Source organism: Microcaecilia unicolor, chromosome 11, assembly GCF_901765095.1.
Source record: "Microcaecilia unicolor chromosome 11, aMicUni1.1, whole genome shotgun sequence".
NCBI classification, from domain to species: domain Eukaryota; kingdom Metazoa; phylum Chordata; class Amphibia; order Gymnophiona; family Siphonopidae; genus Microcaecilia; species Microcaecilia unicolor.
In genome coordinates this window covers 165,089,428-165,114,280 of record NC_044041.1, presented here as the reverse complement: position 1 = coordinate 165,114,280, position 24,853 = coordinate 165,089,428, and the positions used below count along the sequence as shown (strand labels likewise).

The 24,853-nt window shown below is 45.5% G+C and overlaps 1 protein-coding gene across 3 annotated transcripts in view; it reads left to right on the top strand.

Annotated features, from left to right (window-relative positions):
* AP2S1 (adaptor related protein complex 2 subunit sigma 1) overlaps positions 1-24,853 on the top strand; it is a 30,950-nt gene continuing 6,097 nt past the window's right edge. The window contains exons 1-4 of one of the 3 annotated variants that reach the window (XM_030219172.1): positions 1-97; positions 265-409; positions 14,024-14,173; positions 14,302-14,415. In XM_030219172.1, the coding sequence (XP_030075032.1) occupies positions 407-409; positions 14,024-14,173; positions 14,302-14,415 (267 nt within the window). In that variant the 5' untranslated portion in view covers positions 1-97; positions 265-406. The other 2 variants (XM_030219174.1, XM_030219173.1) reach the window with 2 other exon arrangements.

Sequence of the window (24,853 nt, the reverse complement as noted above, 5' to 3'; positions counted from 1 at the left end):
TAGACGCCACTGAGTGCTGCTGACGGAAAGAGAGGGCGGGGCGCCGGAGACGGAAAAGCTGCAGGGCCGGTCGCGGGCGACTCAAACTCGTCTAAAGGTAGGAGAGTGAGGGAGGTGTGTAGGCTTAGGAGTAGCGGAAGAGATGGTAGAATGTCGGAGGGGATGGAGAGAGGAGGTGTTCCCAGTTTTGTGTGAGGAGTGCCCGGTGTGAAGCTAGCTGCCAGACAGATGCATGTGACTTGGTATCTCTGTTAACCCTTTCAGCAGGCCTCCCTCTCACTCGAATCTAAAAGTCTGGCAGGAAGGAACCGCTGCTGTTATTGTAGATCGCTTACGGCGCGAGTGTGTGCGACAACAGGAGTGCTGGCTTAGCCTGTAGATCTGACCAAAAGACCTTGCTGCTGCAATGGTAAGTACTATGTCTCCCCAGTTACTATTGGATATTCTAGAGATAAGTCCGTTTTGGCTAGCTTGGGGGCGGGGGGAGGAGACGTATGAGTCTGGTGTCTGCACTCTGCTGTAGCAATACTTAAATGGAGAGTTTCACTTTATCTTAGGGTTACAGAAACATCTTTTTAGTTGTAGAGGAGGGGGAGAGTTGGTGGATTGTTGAGCAAGAAAACCAACCTCCCCCACTCCAGGTTCTCATTGTTAAGTCATGGTCTCAGTGGACTACCCCATTTGGCTGACTGTGCTGTAGTGGAGGAGTAGCCTAATGTCTAGAGCAGTGGGCTGAGAACTAGGGAAGCCAGGGTTCAAAGAAAAAACACACTGTCTTATCCTCTTATCCCAACATAACAATACCCCAGATTACACTCTCCCTATTTCAGACAGCCTGAAAATCCTCGGCGTTACATTCGACCACAACCTAACACTAGAGAGTCAAGTGACATCCACAACAACAACAAAAAATGTTCCACTCAATGTGGAAACGAAAACGAGTGAAACGATTCTTCCTGAGGGTAACATTTCGCAACCCAATACAATCAGTGGTACTAAAGTAGAAACACATCTGAATCTACACGAACGTACCTAAATCTGCACTACCCAAGCTGCAAAGGACTCAAATACAAATCAACCTACGCATCTAATTTCTCCTATATAAGCACACAACTGTGCAACGCATTACCAAAAGCCTTGAAAACCACGTTCAACCACCTAGACTTCCAGAAAAAACTAAAAATGAACCTATTTAAAAAGGCATACCCTACCAACCCATCATAAACGCATGAACGCTGCAACACAACAAACCTAGAGTACGACATGGACATAACACAACTCTTCTGTTGAACGATTCCCTAATGTGGCTGTGCCACATGAACTTTATATTTATCTTACCACAACATCACCTTGTAGTTGTTTACAACGGAGTATGCAAACGCCTCTCCGGTACTATCTAAGCCACATTGAGCCTGCAAATAGATGGGAAAATGTGGGATACAAATGTAACAAATACATTTTAATGCTGAGGATAGATTTAGGTATGCCATTTCCTGTAGATGTCATTGGAAGACATGGTGGAACGCACAGCATTTTTGACGTATTTTGACTAATCTGGAAATTTATTTTTCCAAAGCAGTTTAGACTGGCATCACTCACACATTCATTCCACCAATTTAAGGTTAATTGTGAGACCACCAAGCCGATTTTAAGGGTTGGGTTTAGATATGTCGGTAAGTGATGTCATTGGAACACCTCAGTGGAATATGTAGCGTTTTTTCACATTTTCAGTAATTTTTTGAGGCAGTTTTAAAAATTATATTACTACTAGTGAAAAAGGCCCGTTTCTGAAACGAATGAAACGGGCGCTAGGACGGTGTTTCCTCAGAGTGTGTATGTCCGAAAGAGTGTGTGTGAGAGTGAGTGTATGAGAGAGAGAGAGAATAAGCGAGTGTGTGTGTGACAGAGAGAGAGTGAGACTGGGTGTGTGTGTATGTGATAGAGAGTGTGTGTGTGTGATAATGAGAGTGTGTGGGGGGAGGGTCCCCCCTCCCCTCTCTCCCTCCCTCCCAGTTCCAGTGTGGTCCATCCAGTTCCAGGGTTGTTGTCACTCCCCCCCCCCCTCTTCCATGGTCATCCCAGCTCCCAGTTCCAGGTTTGGTCCCTCCCTACTTCCCAGTTCCTGGTCCCCCACTCCCTCCCTCCAGGTTCCAGCTCCTTCCCTCTGTGTTTGATGATCCTCCCTCCCTCCCTGTTTCTGGATCCCTTCCTCCGTCACAGTTGGAGTGTCCTCTCTCCCTCCCAGTTCCAGAGTTTTCCTTGACTTCTCTGCCTTTTCTCCTACATTGCCCTGCCATGCATCATTCCCTTTCTGTTCCCATCCATGGCCCTCCCCGAGTTCTGTGGTCGCCCTTGCTCCCGAGATCGCCGGTCACGGCCGCCCCCCCCCCCCCACAGCGTCTTACCCCCGTTATAAAGTGCTGCACGCAGCAGGCCAGGCCATCCATGGCCCTGCCCCTGAGATCGGCGGTCACCATTTCCAACCCTGGCGCACCAACCTGTTTCTTGGCCCACAGAAGCTCCGGTCTAGTGCTGCACGCAGTACGCCTCGCCAGCCCAGCAGTTCGCTTCCTTTCGGGTCGTCTTCCCTCCTTGTGTCCCGCCCTCTTGTGACGTAGGTTCCGGAAGGGCGGGACACAGGGAGGGAAGAAGACCCGAAGAGAAGCAATATGAGAGGCAGTGTTCGTTCTTTGGGTGATGTTTTCCGCAGGAAAGCGTGTTGTCCTCAGATTCGTGCCGGGGGGGGGGGGGGGGGCAGTAATGCGAAGGGAGGGGGGGTGTTGGAATTGGAGGGAGGGGTGAGTGTTGAAGTCGGTGGGAGGGACGGGAGGGGCGTTGAAGTGGCAGCCTTGGAGGAAGAGAGTGACATCTGTGTGGGTGGGGGCGTGGTCGGGTGGTTCGAGCGATCCCTTCACTGTTACAGATCCGCCCTCAACGTCATAACGTTTGACGCGAGGGCGGGGCAGAGAGACGTGAGTGGGATGGCTTCACCACCATGAATCCACGAACCCTTCAGCCTGGGAGTGACGTCAGATGGCTTCAGAACGTTGTCTTCAGAACGTTGAGGGTGCGTTTTATTATATTAGATTTTTTTCTATGCATTTTAGATTGGCATCACTTTCATTTTCACCAATTTTGGACTGTTTGTGAGATCCTAGTCGTTGCTAACAATTTTAAATTATTTTCATTCAGTTTGGCTATCCAACAATGTTCCTGCTCCACGACTTAGTTCTGTGGTCTTATTTTCCCTAATTTTATGATTTGATTAGTTTTAACTTGCTTAATATTAAGAAGTTATGTTTATGTGGAAGTCATATGTTTAGGTTGTTCTGTCTACTATACAAGATGTTAGAGAAGCTCCTGCTGGTGAGTGAATGATTAATTTTGGTTACATTGTTGTTGAATAGCCCTATTAAAAAATAAAAATAAAATAAAATGTTTTTTACAAAATTGTATTTTTCAGTTTGCCTTAGTGAAATTATTCAGATACACCACTGGGGGTATATAAACATGCCATTTACACATCATCCTGTGTAACAACTTAATGGTTCTGTAACATTTTTAAAGTATATTTTTTTTATGATCTTCGCATTTGAATGTCACATTGGTTTTAATTTTTTTTAGGTAGTTGAAAACACTTTTATAGATATACTTTGTCAAAAGGTTATGTTTATTAAAAATTTGATATACCGCCTTTCAATAGAGTATTCAAAGCAGATCAAAAGGTTGTATATATTTGAATTTTTATGCATTTTATGATTGTCATTTATAGATTTTTATGTTAACATTTGTATAGTCTTTTCCCCTGAAGCAGCCCCATTCCTAGGCAAAACGTGGCCATATCAGACTTTTGTTTTTTTAATCCAATCAACTGTTGTAGGTGCAATAAACTCTTGGACTTCACCTGTCTGCTGTCTTTTCTGCCTTGGATTTTGCAGATAGATTGCTTTGCTGTTTTTTGCCACTGAATCTACTCCAAGACAGTTTCTAGTCCTCTTAGGAAAAGCTTTAAACTTTGGCAATGATGTCTCAAGATTGAGGTGTTTAGAGAGAGAAATAAGCGTATAAAAAGCTGTCTTCCAACTAACAGCTAGTCAAGCTTGAGATGGGGGGAGGGGAGATTGTTAGTAATTTATCCTTACAGGACCATAGCAGTTACGAGGAAGGAAGGGGGATCAATGGCATCAAAGAAGGATGCAAATAAGCCTACTGGCTTCAAATGTGATAAGTATTTTCAATTTGTCTCTGTAACTAACTGGAAGCCAATGATATTCAAAGTTGTAACATGATTGAATCTTGCACAGTGGAGAAGGTGAATAGCAGTGTTTTGTACTAATTGCAGTCTCCTAAGTGCTGACTCATCTGTGCCTCCATGCCCTCTCCCCCACGTCTCCTGAGTTGTATACCCCCGGGTCTGTTGTTAACTAAAAATATGCTCCCCCCCCCCCCCCAATATGAACGAACTTCAAATTCAAAATCCTATTGTTAAGTACCCTCAAATTCATGCATAGAGTCAGGGTAAAACTAGCACTAGCATGTTTGTAAGTCTCCATCTAATTTGTTTCAAAACAATAAATATACCTTCAATGTGTCTCGCAATATCCACCTGTCAGTACTCGGCCGTTAAAATTCCCATACCATCTTTTTTTTTTTTTGTTCCAAACTATTTGCAGCCCAGTGGATGTTGATGAATACTTTTTTGTTATCATAAATATTTCCTCAATATTCTTAATATGAGTTTCCTGGATAAATAATATGTCTAACTTCAGTGCCTCAAACTGCATATTGAGACCCTTTCACTCACTATCTATATCTCTTGTTTCCTCCCCCCCCCCCCCAATCTTCAACCCTGCTCCAAGCCAAATGTAGCTCAACCATATAATTTCTCCAGCCCCTCAATTCATTCTAGCATATAAACATTCCGATGTTCTCTCTCATACCCCATATCATATCAACAACACTCACTTGCCTAATGCATTTCTGAACCAGGCAAACATTTTAACTTTTAAATGGCTGAGGAAAAAGCAGTCTAGCATAACTCAGTTCAGGGAGCTATCGCTACTAATTCTCCCTCTTGGCTGCATGGTGTGGATGGGGGGGTTCTTCTCAGCCAGTCAGTGCAGCCTTTAACTCTTTGGTCACCCGTTTCCATTTCTTGGGAGTCACATGGCGGCCTGATGTTTACTGTCAGTTACCTTGGAGTTCACCAGTTCAAGAGGTCTAGGATCTCCTGTTGGACCCTAACTCCTCTTTCATCTCCAGGAACCAGTTTGTAAGGTTTTCTGTTATTAGGAGGGTGGTGACCATATTTTTTCCCCTTCAGCACACTGTCACTCTCTTCCTCCTTCACTAGGCCTCCCATTGCCACCTTGTCTCGTATGTTAGCATCTGCTTTTCTCTAGAGAAGAAAAACTCTCAAATGAACTGCTTTATAAATAGTGGCGACTTGACACTTATTCCCAACCTCCTTATGCAACAACTCTGACTGCAGAAATGTTTCTAAATGCCAAGGATTTTCCAAATTAGATGTTATAAGAGCCTGATTGCACAGAGCTTCATCTTTTAGCATCTATCCCAACTCATGACATCATTTCTCAAAATGTCACTTTAGGTTCTAATTCTGCATTCTCAGTTTTAGAGAGAACTTTGGCACTGCTGAATTTTACTTCATCACCAGGAATTTGATGCTTCTCAAAAGCCCATAAAAATGTCACTTTTGGGTGTATTGAGTGTGTGATGATTGTGTTCCAGTAAATGATATTGTAAACAACTTAGGGGTCTTGATATATAGTCCTCCATGTTTCACTTGGTGGTTTACATAATAAACCAAGCACATAGATTTTTAAACTTGATTTATTTAGCTGCTGTAGAAGGGAAGCAAAAACTGGCTTTAGTGGTGGTGAGTCTGAAGGGGCAAATTTTGTGATGGGAGCCGGGACACTAACGTTTCAAAGCAAAACGGCAATTAGATTTTGTTTCCCTTATTGTACGGGATGTATGCAGGAATCTTGGGCTGCTGCTGCTGCTTTTACTTATATGTGCAAAGGTCAGGAATCCTTTTGTTTCCGGAGCTGCTGTTTCCTGGTGTCTTGTTTATCACTAAAAGTCTGTACTAAATGTGAAAACAGCATAATTTGTACATAACAAAAAATAGACTTTTGTGTTGCTTCCCTGGACTTCAGTATTGAAACATACAAAATGATGGCAGAAAAAGGCCATATGGCCGATCCAGTCAGCCCATCCAAAACAGTCCTGTCTCTACAACCCCTTCTCCCTCAGAAATCCTTAGTGCTTGTCCCATGCTTTCTTGAATTTTGATACACTCCTGGTCTCCACTGGAGGCTGTGCCATGTGTCAATTACCGTTTCCATAAGGAAATATCTCCTGCTAAGGTTGTCCCTGGCAGGGGCGTAGCCAGACAGCAGATTTTGGGAGGCCTAGTCAAGAAATGGGTGGGCACCAAGTGTTCTCCTCCCCACCCCCCAATTTGATGAGGCCAATATCAGCAGCTTAGGAAGCTTACACTACTGAAGTGGAGAGCAGTGTTTTCAGCACCATCAGGGGGAGAGGTCTTCAGCTGGCGGAGCTTGGGATCCCCACTAGCTAGCACTAAATATGTGCTGCTGTTGGGTGGGCCTGAGCCCTAAGTGGATGTGCCCCAGCCCACCCAGGCCCACCTGTGGCTACTCCACTGGCCCCTGGTGAACTTGCATTCCAGATCCTTCTTTTTTTTGTTTTTAATTTTTTATTTATAACCATTTAAATTTTTAAAAGCGATAAAACAACTTGCCGGAAATACAGAGAAAGTAATATATAGGAATTATTTTAGTTAGGTAATTCTGTTCTCTTCCTTAGACCACTAAATAGGGAGAGTGAAACAAGACAAGGAGATCAATTAAACAGTAAACAGAAAAAAAAGTGGTATTAACCTGATTATCCCCAGATATTACTCGTCTAATTCATTATTTCACATTGATCATCTGGTTGGCTTCTTCAAGGCCAATATGGTGTACAGTCAAGTCATTTCATTGAAAACATACTTATTGTCCAATATTAGTTAGAAATAATACATTTGATGACATTCTTTCTCTTTTAAAAACCAGAAGGTATTTAACAATACATATACTTAAGTCTCTAATTCAAATCCCACTGATTAAAGTAATCCCAGTTTTCACAGGCTTCACTCCTTTTAAAGTAATAATTGAGGAAATATTTCTGAGGAAAACTTTAGGAGTCATACCCAGAACTCTGGGAAAAACAATAATCTCGATATTAATCATCTATAATAATACTCATTTTATTATTCAAAGTTTCTGGTCTATTATTTTCAAAATCATAACCACTTTTTGCTCGTGTAGAATCATTTGTTATATCAATTTTTCACTCTCAAAAGTTTCAGTTAAATTGTCCATGTAACTCTAATAAAATTATATCTGAAACAAAATTATTTACTGCCATCGTTAGGTCCCGAAGCGCCTTCCAGATGGTATTCATTGTAACCTCCATGGGAGCCAAAAACTGCAAGTTGATTTCTCTTAGGCGTTTAGGAGTGGTTCCACCGATTCAGGTTCTGCTGTAAACGTCCTACGTTTCAGCATATGCCTCTAACTCACTCCTCCACTCCTTTGGACATGGTGGCTGAATAATTCAGGAGCGATGTAGTTGTTTTTTCCAGGTCCAAGAGCGTCAACGCTCCTTCGCCGGCGCTAATCAAAGGACTCGCCAACCCTTTCATCTGTGGGCAGTTCGTCGCTCAGCGGTCCTTCACATGCTGCTCAGGGGACAAAACGCTGGCCGTCGGCGGCTGACCGCCGGTTGTCCCCTTCCTCTCAGTTAAGGTAACTGCAATTGCAGAGAGGAAAATTACGTAAAGAATACGAAACTTCAGAGGGCAGCTGGGCCGTTGGGCATACAAACTTCAGGTCACCATCTTACCACTCTCCCAGTTTGGGACACTCTTTGTCTGGTTTCTCCTCAGAGGCCTGTCTGATATGGGTAACCCTTCAGCATAGCCCTCTGAGTCATTGAAACACAGAAGCCTCTCCACCACTACAAGGTGGTGCCCCTTCGGAGGGGCAGAGCCTTCTTTCTATTGAAAAAGGTCTGAATCATTCATTTATATACCTTTTTGAGGTATTTAAATGTCTTTCATATCTTCTCTTTTCCACCTCTCCTCCGGGGTATGAATGTTTAGATCTAAAGTTGGTCTCCATATGCTTTATGTGGAAGACTGGAAACAGTTTTAGTAGCTGCCCTGGGAATAGATTCTATCTGTGTTGATCCTTTTGAAGGTAGTCTCCAAAATTGCATACATGAGAGACCTCTACAGACCGCTGCTGCTTCCAATAGAATCCACGAGGCAGCTACATATGTACATGTCAATTCTATGGCTGCATTTGGATTAAAACTTTAATCACATGTTATTTATTTATTATTTCCACTGCAGGTCACTTAACCCTCCAATGTCCAAAGTCACAAGGAGCTGCAGTGGGAACAAAAAAAAAAAGTACATTTAAGTGCGATTACAAATTTTAATCAAACTGCAGCTCTAAAAAAAAAAAAAAAAAAAAATTAAAGAATAAAAAGTAATGAAAAGATCAGAGATACAAACTGTAAAACGGCATGCAGAATAATAATAAACAGCCTTTCAGCTCTCACAGCCTACTTCAGAAAAGCAAGGTTGGATGAAGTAGTGTGATTACTGTGTTTGTTGTGAAAGTATAGAAGTAATACTTTTCAGTTGTACTAAATAAGAAGGGAATTCTGTAAATTGGCACTTAGAGGTACACACCAATTATGTGTCTCAAAAGTACCATTAATTGGCAAACATCAGTGAGCACTAGGTGCTATTCTATAAGGTAGTGCCTAACTGCAGGGGGGGGGGGGGGCTTATATGGGTGGCCATGAGTGAATTTCCCAGTTAGGTGCATAGTATATAGTTTATAGTTTTCTATGTATATGACTTGGCACACTTAAGCAACCCAGCTTATGCTTGCTATTGACATAGCATAAGAGGAAGCCCATAGGAATTGAATGGGCTTCCTCTCATTTGACGCACTGGGAATCGGTAGCGTGGCTTTGTAAAATAGGCCCCCAAAGCGCTAAGTTTGCTTAACATACTTAGCATTTGATGCAATAGATCAAACTAAAGCAATATGGTCTGACTGTGGCATAAATGTTTTTCATACTTTCAGAAGTCAATACAAGTAATTATGTCTCCATGAATGAATAGAAACCCTGTTGCATACCTTGATTTTCAAGTCCCTTAAAGGAAATTGCCCAGAGTACTTGAACAGGATCTCCCTCTACACCTCTCTAAGGTCCACCCAAGGTTTATCCCTAACCACGCCCTCTCCAAAGGACGTCACACATTAAGATACCCGTAAAGTGAACGCATAATTAAACTCTGGAATTCGTTGCCGGAGAACGTGGTGAAGGCGGTTAGCTTAGTAGAGTTTAAAAAGGGGTTAGACGGTTTCCTAAAGAACAAGTCCATAAACCACTAGTAAATGGACTTGGGAAAAATCCACAATTCCAGGAATAACATGTATAGAATGTTTGTACGTTTGGGAGGCTCGCCAGGTGCCCTTGGCCTGGATTGGCCACTGTCATGGACAGGATGCTGGGCTCGATGGACCCTTGGTCTTTTCCCAGTGTGGCATTTCTTATGTACTTCTCTGGAGTAGCCCCCACACTGTGGAATGCACTCCCTGAAAGGCTTCACTTAACACAAGACCATCTCTACTTCAGGTGAAAGCTTGGCTCTTCAATCAGGCCTTTAATGAAAGAAGTAAATGTATAGATATAGATATTCACAAACACAACACAGAATGACACCAGCTGCACTTATTATAGAAGGACATGTTTGTCCACTCCTAGCTAAGATGATATTCAACTAACTTTCTGACTTCATTTGCTGCTTTCTTTAAATTAGTACCTTATTTTCTTAATCCTGTTGCTCTATCTATATGTTCCATCTTTGCTTACACTCTATGCTGTCTATTGAAATGTTTTATTGTGTTGACGTTGAAAAGTAGCATGCTATGCCATACTTATTGTTTGAATATTTTTACTGCTGTAATTCTGTTGCTTATGTTTTTTGTTTTCTTGCTGTACACCACCTTGAATGACCTTGAATGAATTCCTTCAAAAAGGTGGTAAATAAATTTTATCATAACATTCCCCTCTCATCTTCTGTCCTGATCAGAGATGCAGAGAGCCAACAAAGGTATAAATACATGTGTATATACTGTTCTTGGGCCAATTCTGCACAACTGTGCAGTGCAGAATGTGCACAAAATGCCTCTGCCCCACAGAATGAGCAGAATTCTGCTTTGTGCTGGCATCCGGTGTCTATCCCCCTTCCCCCACAGAGATCGCATGCCAGGAGAAGTGAATTGGCGCACTTTGGGACACTTCTCTTACTCTGCTGGCTTTGACTAGATTGTTTATGTGAACTGCAGGGGTCCCAGAGTTCACATAAGCAGTCGAGTCTAAGTCGACAAAGGAGGAAGTGACCCAATGTGCAGCAGTTCACTTCCTCCTCCTCCTCCATGAGCCATCTCCAGGAGTAAAATGAAAGAGGGGGGCCAGAGAAATGTGAATGTGCCATTAGGGAGGGGGGAGGGCAGGCAAAGGTGAGTGTGTCATTGGTAAGGGTGGGGGAACTGGAGCTTGAGGAGGGAAATAGGAAATTTTGGGCCTTAGGATAGAGAAATTCTGTGCAAAATGCTACAAATAGAAATCAAAAAGATTATTTATTTATTGTACATTTATACCCCAGGTTTTTTGCACAGAATTCCCTAGGAATAATATGCTAACACACACACATGCAAACATATACTGATACATTTAACATACACATACATACTAGCCCACATAGATATATGTAAAAAAAAATACACATGCAGAGGGGTTGGAAAGAATTCCATTAGGCACGATCTGCTTACTTTCTCCACTTGTGTTGACTTGGGTTAGTTAGGTGGCAGCCATAAAGGGAGTCAGGTAGTGGTCTCCAATATAGTCACGTTAATCCTGAGAAGCTTTTTTTTATCTTTCTCCCTGTTAAATGATAAATATTAAATACAATTTTGCAGCAAACACATTAAGCAATCTTGATTCCAGAAATACAGGGCAAGGTACATACATGCTCATCCATCACCCTCCATTTCCCCCAATGTCAAAGAAAAGAGGCACAGAAAAAGCTGAAACAAAGTACAGTTCCAGAAAGGAAGCAGCCAAATGAACCAACCATCAGCCATAAAATAAGTTACTAGAAAAGCTGTCTTTGATGTGTAGCTATATTGTCCTATCATTCAGTTGTTTTAATATCTGCCTGACATGTTTTGGCAGTGAACTGATTCTGTCAGGGGCATAATCAATTTCTGCCAGCACATGCATCCCGCTTTGAGGGTAGTCAGTGTGCTACTTTGGGTGGGCTTCCAGAGACCAGTATAAACTGCTTAATAAAACAGTGGATGTAATGGGCATGCAAATTGTTCTCAAGCTTATTCATGAGGGATATCCTGAAAACCTGGCCTGTTTGCGGCACTTGAGGACTGAATTTGGACAAGCCTGGCTTAAAAGGTTTGGCCCTAAGCTGAAAGTTCAGGTGGCAGTCTTAGTATGCTTTAGGGAGTTGCTTTAAAAAATAATTCTTCCTTAGCGGCTTATCTAGATGTAGTTCATTTCTAGAGGGCATCAGTCTTCAGCCTTCACTTTCTCTGTTTGTCCCAGTTGGAATTGTAATTTGGTCCTTAAGGCTCTTCAGCAGTCTCCATTTGAACCTTTGAAGAAATCAGCTCTTAAAGATCTGATCTTTTTTAAAGATGTTTTTTTTTGGTAACTATTGCATCTGCTAGAAGGGTCTCTGAACTTCAGACCATCTCCCTTAGGGATCACTTTCTTCACTTTAGTGAGGCCAGAGTCTCTCTTCGGACTGTGCCTTCTCTTTTCTACTTTTCATTCCCTTTGGTTGGTCAAAGAAAGTGGAAGCAGCCTATATGGATTTGATTGCCTGCTGGTTAAAAGAAAATATAGCTTGCATTATCTTCTTTCAGAATATCAGCTGCCCTCTGTTTTAATGGCTCACTCCACTAGATGAATGATGACTTCTTGGACTGAATTGCATTTTAGTGTCGACAAGCAATATTTGCAAACCAGTAGTGACTTGATCTTCTTAATACCTTTTCTAAGCATTACAGGGTAGACCTAGGTCCTAGCAGCTAGGCAAGATGCCACCTTTGGTGCTTCCGTTTTCTGAGCAGCTGCAGCCGAATTCCCACCCTTCTTGAACTGCCTTTTTACATCCTGAAAGTTCTAGCCTAGTCTAGAGGATTCTAAGGAAAGAGAAATTATAGCTTACCTGGTTATTTTCTTTCCTTTAGATCCTCCAGACTAGTCAGGAAACTGTTCTGTGGTATATGTTTTGCTGCTCTGATGAGTGTTATTCTTCTGTTATCTTGTTCAAGGCTCAAGCTTTTCTAGGTTATGAATGTTGCTGAATCTTTCTATAGTTAATTCTTCATGGACAGTATAAAGAAGGATAATCATTCATTACTGGTCTGTTAATGCCTTTACACTGCTTTGTTATGAAAATATTGAATTGTTGGAGCTGCACACATCTAATAGTGAACAGTAGACTTCTGTATTCTCTATCTTTAATTGCCGGTAGATGGATTTAATACCCACAAGTTCTTGACTAGTCTGGAGGGGGTAAAAGGAAGAAAATTACCAAGTAAGCCATAATACTTCCTCCAGATCCTCATTTTTGAGGGTAAGGTGGGGGGGGGGGGGGGGGGGGGGGGGGGGAAGGGGGGGGAGAGGCAGTGCCACTTTTCCACTCTTTTCCTGGAGAGGCTGTTCATCTATGCACTCTAAGCCGGCTGCAAAGAGCAGATAATCAAAAAACTTCAGACAGCCCAGAACACAGCAGCTAGACTCATATTCAGCAAAAGAAAATATGAAAGTGCAAAGCCCCTACGAGAAAAACTACACTGGCTCCCACTTAAAGAACACATCACGTTCCAAATCTGCTCCCTAGTTCACAATAACTAACTTTTGGAAATCTTTGAAGACACATCTCTTCAGCAAGGCCTACAAAGAGAACCCATAACCTTACAAAACTACCTACCAGCGCACCCAGCTATTAAAGTTCACCTCTATACTATCCTGCCTAACACCCTCCTTCTCACTACCCTTTCTTAATCTTTGTACATTACGAATTGTATCGGACATCCTGTAATGACTATGTCATAACAAAACTCTGTAAGCCACATTGAGCCTGCAAATAGGTGGGAAAATGTGGGATACAAATGCAATAAATAAATAAAATCATTAATGGAGATGCACCAGCCTACATTTCAGACCTGATAGACCTACCACCCAGGAATGCCAAAAGATCATCCCGCACATTCCGTGATCTGCACTTCCCTAACTGTAAAGGTCTAAAATACAAATTAATGCACGTGTCAAACTTTACCTACGTGAGCACACAATTTTGGAACGCACTGCCGCGCAATCTAAAAACGATCTACGAACTAACGAACTTCCGCAAACTACTGAAGACCTATCTAACAAGGCATACCAAAAAGATCAACCAATGTGAATATACACAGCCCCTCTACCTACATCCAGAACTGTCTTACAATATCTGCTTGCTATACTACTATCACGTTATATCATTATCATGTTACCCAAAATCCTTCTTGTTATACTACTATTATGTTTTTTCATTATCACGTAGTCCAAAATCCTTCTATAACACTAAATGTCTATTTTCTAACATATTTCCATCATTCATGATGTATTGTAAGCCACATTGAGCCTGCAAAGAGGTGGGAAAATGTGGGATACAAATGCAATAAATAAAGAAATAAAATAAATAAATAAATAAATGTACTACATAGGATAGGATGACTTTGCAGAACAAAGTAGAATAGTTATATATTTTTAAGTTATAAGAGGAACTGGCTTTCTGTATGCTTGTACTGTTTCTGATGGTCTCTTTGTTACCTTCTTTCAGATTCGCTTTATCCTTATCCAGAATCGTGCAGGGAAAACTCGCTTGGCTAAGTGGTATATGCAGTTTGATGATGATGAAAAGCAGAAACTAATTGAGGAAGTCCACGCTGTGGTCACTGTCCGGGATGCTAAACACACTAACTTTGTTGAGGTAAGTGCATTGGCCAGTTAGCCTTGGCCCCAACATTTGTAATCAGAAAGCTGCAGCACCGTTTGCCCAAGCCATCTCATCAGAGCCTGTTTGCAATGTGCAAATCTCTGTCTGTTCTTCTCTTTCAGTTCCGAAACTTTAAAATCATCTACCGGCGCTATGCAGGGCTGTATTTTTGCATCTGTGTGGATGTGAACGACAACAATTTGGCCTATCTGGAAGCTATTCATAACTTTGTGGAGGTAAGCATGGCATGTGGGGAGCCACAGCTGCTTCTGGGATATTGGCAGTGGAAGTCATATGATCTCGCTGTTATAGGGAGGGCAGGAATTAGTTTCTTTGTTGCTGTCAAAGGTACCATGTCCTATGGTTAGGGACCTTAATTTTAGTTGGATTTAGCTCCTGCTTTTTCTGTTTTTACAGTAGTTTATTTTCCTCTGAAGACAAGCAGGACAGTGAAATCTCATATATGGGGGTGACTTCAACGATGGAGCCTAGCATGGGCCATCTACTTTTTCTAGAAGCTTTGAGCACATTCACAGTGCAGATGCACCTATTCTGCCTTCTGTTATCACACAGGACCTCGTCAGTCTTTTTTTCTATGATCAGACCTGTTTTACGATCGTGATCACCTCCGTGCTCAGTTCTGTTTGAAGTTTTTTTTTACATGGAAGTCCTGTTGCTGTCATGCGGATTAGCTTTCATTTGTTCCTTTATAGTGTCTCTAGTTAGGTTTTTCAGCCATTTTATAGTTTTATTACTTTTCAGTGTTAGCTCTCTTTGGGGAATTTTTGTCATATTGAGCAATGCATTTTCAAAGCACTTAGAATTAGAAAGTTACATAGGCTACCATGTAACTTTGTTAGTCTAAGTGCTTTGAAAATGATCCCCAAAGACATTTTGATTTTGCTGTGGCTGTTTTTCTAAATGATATGTCCCAGAAGACATCGACATTCCCCTTCCCCCCTTAAGTTTCAAAAGGTGTTCCCGGTGTAACAGGAGTGTATCCATTATAGATAACCATAATTGGTGCCTTCAATGCCCAGGACCCAACTGTGATCCTCACTGTATTCTCTGTTTACAGATGTCAGAGACGATGGGGAAGCATGGTAGACTAGCCTCGGATGCCTTCTTTCTTCATTGGGGAGAGGGGCTTCTGTAGGTGTACCCTCCCAAGTCCTCTCATAGTGAAAACTGTTCTGAAGCTCAGACAAGATCAGGGAGCCATGATTCTTGTAGCCCCCTGTTGGCCTAGATAAGTCTGGTTTCCACTTCTGTTGGATCTCTCAGAAATCCGGTGAGACTGGAGTCTTTTCCAGCACTGATCATGCAAGAACAAGGGATACAGTTGCATTCCAACATAGTTCCTAGCCCTTATAGCTTGGATGTTGAAAGGGTGTTGTTAGCTTCTCTGAGCTTGCCTGACAGAGCCTCGCATGTATTTTTAGTTGCAAGTAAGGATTCTACTAGAAGAGCATATGGTTTCAAATGGAGGAGGTTTGCCATATGGTGTGATGGCAGAGTCCTAGATCTTTTTTTACTTGCCATACAAAAACTGCTTGAATACTTCCTATATCTCTGAAGCAGTTCTCAAGACCAACTCTGTTAGGATTCACTTCAGTGTAGTTGGAGCTTATTAGGTAGAAAGTAAAACCGTCTCTGTTCAGCCTTTAGTTTGCTTTATGCAGGGCTTGCTTCTTTTGAAACCTCCGTTAAACCTCCTGCAGTGTCATGGGACCTCTGTGTTCTTATGTAGCTGATGAAAGCTCCTTTTGAGCCACTTTATACAGTCTGCTATCTGAAGTGCCTCACCTAAAAGGTTTTTTTTTTTTTTTGTGGCATTTACTCAGCTCGCAGGATCTGTGAATGCCTCACCTAAAAGGTATTTTTGGTGGCATTTATTTCAGCTCGCAGGATCTGTGAACTTCAGACCTGAGTAACATCTGCCTTGCAGTACGTTTTTCAGTAAGAATGGTTCTGCAAAGTCATCTGAAGTTTGTTCCCAAAGAAGTCTTGGAGTCCCATCTTAACCAGAAAATAGTCCTGCCAATTTTTTTTTTTTTTCCTAAAACCTCAGCCCACAAGGTGAAAGTGCGCTGTGCACTTTGGACTGCAAGAGAGAGCCTTGGCCTTTTATCTGGTGCAGTGTCAACAGACTAAAACTCATAGAAAGTCCACCTAGCACTTAGGTGTTTTGCCCCCCTCCCCCCCTTTTTTTTTTACCCAAATAGAATGAGTGCTCCTCATTCCTGTCAGCAAACACACTCTAATTGCCTAACAGACTTCATTTCCTTTCCTTATGTCCAGGCAGGCTTGACAGTATGGCTGTGCTAGTAGCCCACTTAAAGTCAGACTCCATAGAGATTGCCAGGCTTCACCATGGGTGGATGTCCATACATTCACATCGCATTTTTGCCTAGAGCAGGATTATCAATATGACAGGTTTGGCCACAGTCCCTCAGAATCTATGAGGGGTTTAGAATCCAAATCCATATCCCCTAGGCCCATTAATTTCAGTTCCAGGCTACTGTATTTAAAAAAAACAAATGGTGAAATTAGGCCTTACCTGCTAATTTTCTTTCCTCTAGACCCTCCAGACCGGTCAAGACGCGTGGGTTATGCTCGCCTACCAGCAGAGGGAGACTGAGAACAATAACTTCAAACTATGTACATATAATCTGTGCCCATCCCACAAAAGCCAGTATACACTTAGCAAAGCAGAGAAACCCCCTGCAACAGTAACTCTGAATCTAGAACCCCCTGTGCCTGGAAAACCAATAGTCAACACCAACAGTGTGCTCAGACAGACGGAACGTCAAGCGCCCCACTCTGTACAGTATTATGGGCGAAGAAACCTCTCCGGCCCACTGAAAGTAAAGGAATAGTCATAGCAGAACACGGCTCAAATACTTCTGATACTACCAATATCTCTGAAACTCAATAGGGGGCGGGCTCTTGACCGGTCTGGAGGGTCTAGAGGAAAGGAAATTAGCAGGTAAGGCCTAATTTCACCTTCCTCAGCGACCCTCCAGACCGGTCAAGACGCGTGGGAAGTACCAAAGCAGTAGAAATTTAAGGGTGAGACCCTCGCAAAGCAGAAGACAACACAGCCGCTCCAAAACACGCATCCTCTTTTGCCTGAACATCAATCCTATAATGCTTCACAAAGGAATGAATGGACAACCATGCCGCTGCCTTACAAATATCCTGCGGAGGAACAAAACTACTCTCCGCCCAGGAAGCAGCAACCCCCCCGAGTTGAATGCGCCTTAAGTAGCGGGGGCACCGTACGCCGCTTCAACAAATAAGCTGAGGCAATAGCCTCCTTCAACCACCTAGCCAGAGTCCCCTTGGAGGCCGCAGCCCCTTTCTTGGGACCTCCAAACAAAACGAACAACCTATCCGAAGCCCGGAATTCTCTCGTTCTGCTCAAATAGGACCGCAAGGCGCGCCGAACATCCAACTTAGCCAACCGACGCTGAGAGATATCCCCCGAACGATTCCCCAACACTGGTAACGAAATCACTTGATTCACATGGAACGCCGAAACCACCTTAGGAACAAAAGAAGGAACCGTACGCAAAGTCACTTTCTCTTTCGCAAAGGACAGAAAAGGCTCCCTACAAGACAAGGCCTGCAGCTCTGAAATTCTACGAGTGAAAGCAATGGCCACCAGAAAAACAGTCTTCAACGTAAGATCCTTACATGTGATGGACGCCAATGGTTCAAACGGAGGACCCACCAGAGTCTCCAAGACCAAATTCAAATCCCAAGGCAGAACCATCGGACGACGGGCACAGACCATATAAGTCTGCCCAGCAGTATTTCCCGCCTCCCAACCACCAGTCCCGCCTCCCATCACCAGCTCTGGTACAGACCGTATAAGTCTGCCCTCCCCTATCCTCGCCTCCCAACCACCACCCCCTCTTCCCCCCACCTGCTCCGCCACCCAATTTCAGAATGGATCCTCAGAAGCTTAGCTGAAATTGGGTGGCGGAGCAGTTGGGGGGAAGAGGGGGTGGTGGTTGGGAGGCGAGGATAGGGGTGGGCAGACTTATACGGTCTGTACCAGAGCCGGTGATGGGAGGCGGGACTGGTGGTTGGGAGGTGGGAAATACTGCTGGGCAGACTTATATGGTCTGTGCCCTGAAAAGGACAGGTACAAATTCAAGGTAAGGTATACACATATGAGTTTGTCTTGGGCAGACTGGATGGACCATGCAGGTCTTTTTCTGCCGTCATCTACTATGTTACTATGACGGGGCGGCTGAATCAACTTTACTGCCCTCAGGAACCGCCCTACGTCCGGAGAAGCTGCCAAGGATACTCCTCGAATCTTACCTCTGAAACAAGACAAAGCGGAAACCTGCACCTTCAGGGAAGAAAGCCAGAGCCCCCTGTCCAGACCATCCTGCAAAAACTCCAAAACCTCCATCACCGAAGCCCGCAAAGGGACAAAATTCCGTTCTTGACACCAACTCTCAAAGATGTGCCACACCCGCACATAAGCCAACGACGTGGACTTCTTACGCGACCGCAACATCGTATCAATTACCCTGGCCGAGAAACCCTTCTTTCTCAATCTGTGCCTTTCAAGAGCCAAGCCGTAAGCAAGAATGGAGAGGGGTCGGCCATCTCGATCGGCCCCTGCACCAGTCTCACCCGAGGCCCCAGGGGAAACGGATCCTGCAGTAGCAAACGCATCAGATCTCCGTACCATGGCCGACGAGGCCAATTGGGCGCCATCAGAATCACTAAGCCGGGATGACGACCGATCCGCTGCACCACGCGGCCCACCAGCGGCCACGGCGGAAACACATAGAGCAACTGCTGAGCCGGCCACGGCAGCACCAACGCGTCGAGACCCTCGGCTCGAGCATCTCTTCGACGACTGAAGAACCGAGCGACCTGAGCATTGTCGGCCGACGCCATGAGATCCAACACTGGCCGACCCCACTGCAACACTATCCGCTCGAACACGGAGGGATGGAGAGCCCACTCTCCGGGATCCAAAGTGTGCCTGCTCAGATAATCCGCGTTCACATTGTCCACTCCTGCTACGTGGCCTGCCGAAAGAGCCTGAAGATGAGCCTCTGCCCACCCCAGCAACTCCGCCGCCTCTACAGCTAATCCTGGGCTCTTCGTCCCCCCCTGCCGATTCACATAGGCGACAGCCGTGGCATTGTCGGAAAGAACTCTGACCGCCTTGCCCTCTAGCAGACTCTGGAAGGACCGAAGAGCCAACCGAATTGCTCGAGTCTCCAGGCGGTTGATGGACCACGACGCCTCTTCCGACGTCCAGCGTCCTTGGGCCACCTGCCCTAGACAATGCGCCCCCCAGCCTAACAGACTCGCATCCGTGGTCAGTACCACCCAATTCGGCACATCTAGCGGCATACCCCTCGCTAGATTCGGAGTGTGGAGCCACCAACGGAGGCTGCGCCGAACCATCTCCGGCAGCGCTAGCCTCTCCTCCATACACTGGGACTGAGGGGACCAACGAGACAACAACGCACCCTGCAACTGTCTCATGTGGGCCCTGGCCCAAGGTACTACCTCTATAGACGTAGCCATCAGACCTAACACCTGAAGATACTTCCGCGCCGCAGGCGCCCTCTGAGCTCGGAGCTGACGGATCTGAGCCTGCAGTTTGGAAATGCGAGGAGCCGTCAAAAACACCCGGCCTCTCTTCGTGTCGAAACGGACTCCCAGATATTCTAGAGACTGTGACGGAACTAGGTGACTCTTGGCCAGATTGGCAACCCAACCCAGCGACTGCAAAAACGTCACCACCCGGGCGGTAGCCTCCTCGCTCTCCGACTGTGTTTTGGCTCGAATTAACCAGTCATCGAGATACGGATGAAACAAAATGCCCTGCAACCGTAGAGCCGCTGCCACAACCACCATCACCTTGGAAAAAGTGCAAGGAGCTGTAGCCAGACCGAGCGGGAGCGCACAAAACTGAAAGTGTCTCCCTAACACCACAAAACGAAGAAAACGCTGGTGCGCCTCTAGGATGGGGATGTGTAAGTAAGCTTCTGTCAAATCCAGTGAAGTCAGAAATTCCCCTTCCTGAACCGCTACAATGACAGAGCGCAACGTTTCCATCCGAAAGGAAGGAACCTTTAGAGCCGCATTGACCCTCTTGAGATCTAAAATGGGCCGAAAAGAATCCTCTTTCTTTGGAACCACGAAGTAAATGGAGTAACAACCGGTTCCTCGTTCTCCTGGCGGAACAGGCACCACAGCGCCTAAATCGACCAGATGCGACAGAGTGTCTCGCACTGCCCTAGCCTTGCGCCTTGAGTGACAGGGAGAGACGAGAAAGAAATCGGACAGAGGACCATCGAACTCCAGCGCGTACCCGTCTCGCACTATCTGCTGCACCCACTGGTCTGACGTGATTTGGGCCCACCTCTGGTAAAACAAGCATAAACGAGCCCCCACACGTACCAGAGGCTGGACCCCCAAACAATCATTGCGACCCACAGGACGTGCCGGCCGTTCCCGAAGAGGCATCTCGCCCCTCCCCCGGCGGCCACCACGAAAGGACTGGGTTCTCTGAAAAAAACGACCCCTGGTCCCCCCCGAGGACCTACCTGGCCGATACCATCTAGCTTCCCGAAAACGGCCTCGCACCACAGCCCCCCTAAAAGCCTTAGGCCGAAGCTCCGGAAGCCGAGGGATCTTAGCATCACCAAGACCCCTAACCAACTTATCCAATTCTTCTCCAAAAAGCAAAGCGCCTTTAAAGGGAAGCGAACACAACTTTGCCTTGGACGCGGTATCTGCCAGCCAGCCCTGCAACCACAGGGCCCTTCGAGCCGCCACTGCGAGGGTCATGTTCTTCGCCGATGCACGCAATAAATCATACAGCGCATCTGCCAAGAAGGATGAACCCATCTCCAACTTTGCCAAATCCTGCACTAAGGCGGTTCTATCAACCTGCGGAGAATCTAGCAACCGCTCAGCCCAGCGGAAACATGCTCGAGCCACCAGACCTTCACAAACCGATGCTTGCAAAGCCAGCGCCGATAAATCAAAACTTCGCTTCAGAAATGTCTCCAATTTCCTGTCCTGAGGGTCCCGCAAGGCAGCCTCTCCTTCCACAGGAATTGCCGTAGCCTTAGTCACCGCCGTCACTACGGCATCCACGGTCGGAGGCTTTAAAGAATCTCTATCCTCCTGCGGAAGGGGATAGAGCTTAGCCATGTCCCGTGCCACTCTACATGGCGCCTCCGGCGAGAGCCATTCCTGCATTACCATCTCTCTAAGGTCCACATTCATAGGAAACGTACGAGAAACCCTTCTGATCCCCTTAACCAGCGGGTCCTGCTTTTCGGATGGAGCCGAATCTACTGCCGGATCAAATTTGAGCGTAGCAGACACCTGCTCAATAAGATCCGCCAACTCCTCCCTGTGAAAAATGCGGACCACCGAAGGGTCCTCCCCAGGCACTGTCTCTCTATCTGGCCCAGACAAGGACCCTTCCTCCTCTTCCAGGGGACTAAAGTCACCCTCTGACTCCGGGGGAGAAAAACAGTCCAAGTCCTCGGCCCACTCAACACGTGGCCTCTTAGCGCTCGTGACCCCCGTCCCCAGACTAAGGGGCTCCGTGCGCGACGGTCCCGCCTGCCAGGCCTGAAATAAGGACCAAACAAATTCTGGGGGGAAACCCATCCTTCCCGAAATGTCCCCTCCAGAAACCCCAGCCACCGGGCTGCCCTGAGGTCCACCGACTAAGTCCGGGATTCTCGGGGCCGAATCCAAGATGGCGGCGGTTCCCGCCAAAATCGGGACCGCCGCTGAACCGCTAGCCGGAGCCCCTGCAACCTCCTGCAAGGCCGGCGCGGGAAGCTCCGCTGCTAACACCGGCGGAGCGGAGGACTGGGCCTTCGGTTCCCCGCAGAAGCGGCAGGAACCGCCACTCGCGTCGACCCCCCGACGCGCGCAAAAACGGCAACGAAGCGGCTTCGCGGACATCCTCTGTCCAAGGTAAAGGAAAAAGGAACTCACCAAAACAAGCCACTCACAGCTCACCTAGAATGGCTGACCAGCTCCGGCACTCCGGAGTGCAGCTGCACAGCTCTCCACACCGTCTGGGTCTTTTAGTTGTCTTTTTTTTTTTTACTTTATTGCAGCACAATTTGAGCCCTGCTGCTGCTATCAAATCCCTGGCACTCAAGGCTGCAATATAAGAACTGCAGCCGAGGCACAAAGCTGCCCAAACGGGAGAGCTAGCTCGGGGGAGGGACCCGGCCACCCGGGTGTGACACCCCAGAGGGGACAATGGCAGGCCCCACCGGACCACCAAGCCCCAGCACACAGAGTTTTGGCCAGGCACAGGGATGCTCCACAGAAATGATCAATAGACCAACCTAAAACTCTCAATTAATCCCTGACTCCTACCAGACCGGACAAGCTGCACAGGCTGCCTGTCTACCCTCTGCTGAGACTGAGAAAATACTGGCTTTTGTGGGATGGGCACAGGTTATATGTACATAGTTTGAAGTTAGTGTTCTCAGTCTCCCTCTGCTGGTAGGCGAGCATAACCCACGCGTCTTGACCGGTCTGGAGGGTTGCTGAGGAAGTAAAAATTATATGAAGACTCGTTGCCACCAAAAATACTTGTCTGCCTGATGTAACGCACGTTCTGGATTTTCCCTTTTTCTGTTGAAGGCCGCTTGTAGCTGGGTACATTTTCAAGACAGTCATTTGATTTTGCTGTAGTTGTATTTTTTGGCTTTAAGAAGTGCATTCGGTGTGGTAGGGCCGTATCTGTAACATACTCAGTTGGTGCTTGCAGTGACTTGGGCCCTACCATGTCCCCCTTTCAATGTAATTTATATTCATAGGTGTCGGAGATGTTCAGGCTTCAGAAAAGCAGCACAAACAAATTTTCAGCACTTTAGTCCTGCTCATCAACATCCGATGAATTGGTTTCCCATTGGGCAAGAAGTTGCAGCGGGCACTGAAGCTTTATCAGCATCAATAGTACATAGATAATCCTCAGTATTGAGCATCAATAGTAGCCATCAAGGTCAAACATCCTCTGACCTGCCACCTGAAGAAGAGGAAGGATTTATCCTCATTTTAATCAACATTGAAGGCTCGTGAGGCTGAGCTCCATATTGCACCTCATTGATGTGCAACGTCGAGCATAGAGGTAGTACGGTTGCTGGTCCTCAAAGTGCTCCCACTCTTACTCTGTACCAGAGAGGACATGAGCTTCCAAGGACTCGAGACCAAGCCACTTTGATACTTCCCATAGTGACTCAGGAACATGTGGCTACTAATATGCCCCAGCACCTTTGTCAGTAGCAGCCTTCAAAAAGTAGCTAGTGAACTTTGAGTGGATGAAGCATTTCTTTTCTTGATTTGATGCATTGCTGTGGCTTTGACACCATTGATGTTGGTGCATTGAGACATTCAGTTTAAGTACAAGCTGAATCTCTCAATCTACCAACATCAATGGTGTCAAAGCCACAGCATCACATCGAGCAAAGAAAGACCCAAGCACTGCCTGCAGGAGAGACATCAACAGAGACCTCAAAGTGCTTTGGGATTGGTGTCTGCTATACTGTTATCTATTTACTCTGTGGAAGCTTTACTCTGAAGCACTAGAATTCTTTGGTGTCTTGACTTTCATTTTGAGGTCCACACACACCAATGTGTGGAAACTGAGACAGGCAGAGACACGCTGCCTCATCCTCTCATCCCAGTACAGCATGGACAACCCCACAATCATCAGCATCCCGGATCACACCCTCCCAATCTCAGACAGCCTGAAAATCCTCGGCATAACATTAGACCGCTACCTAGCACTAGAGACCAAAGTAAAATCCGCAACAAAGAGAATGTTCTTCAAACGAGTGAAACAGTTCTTCCCGAGGGAAATATTTTGCAACCTCATACAATCAATGGTGCTAAGCCATGCTGACTATTGCAATGGAATCTACGCGGGATGCAAAGAACAAATCTTAAGGAAACTTCAAACCGCTCAAAATACAGCGGCAAGACTCATTTTCGGAAAAACACGATTTGAAAGCGCAACACCCCTTCAAGGAAAACTACATTGGCTACCAATCAAATAACGCATCGCCTTCAAAATCTGCACTATGGTTCACAAGATCATCTATGGTGAAGCACCGGGATAGATAACAAACTTGATCGACCTACCAACCAGAAACACATCCGCATCAGCACGACAAAACCTAAACCTCAACTACCCAAGCTGCAAAGGACTAAAATACAAATCAACGTACGTATCCAGTTTTTCCTACAGCAGCACACAGTTATGGAACGCACTACCAAAAACCGTGAAAACCACGTATGACCACCTCCAATTCAGGAAAAAACTAAAAACCCACCTGTTTCAAAAGGCTTACCCCACCGACCCAACTTAAATACCTGAACTCTGGGACACTATAACACCACAGTCCGTACTGACCACCACACAATCTCATCTGTTCTTGCTATCCTCTTTATGGTCCCACCACATGTTCCTTCATGTGGTCCCTACCCTTCCTACCTCAACTTAACAATTATTTGTATTTGTTTTACTCCGGAGTCTATCAACACCTCTCCGGTACCATGTAAGCCACATTGAGCCTGCAAATAGGTGGGAAAATATGGGGTACAAATGTAACAAATAAATAAAATAAATAAAACTTCATGAAC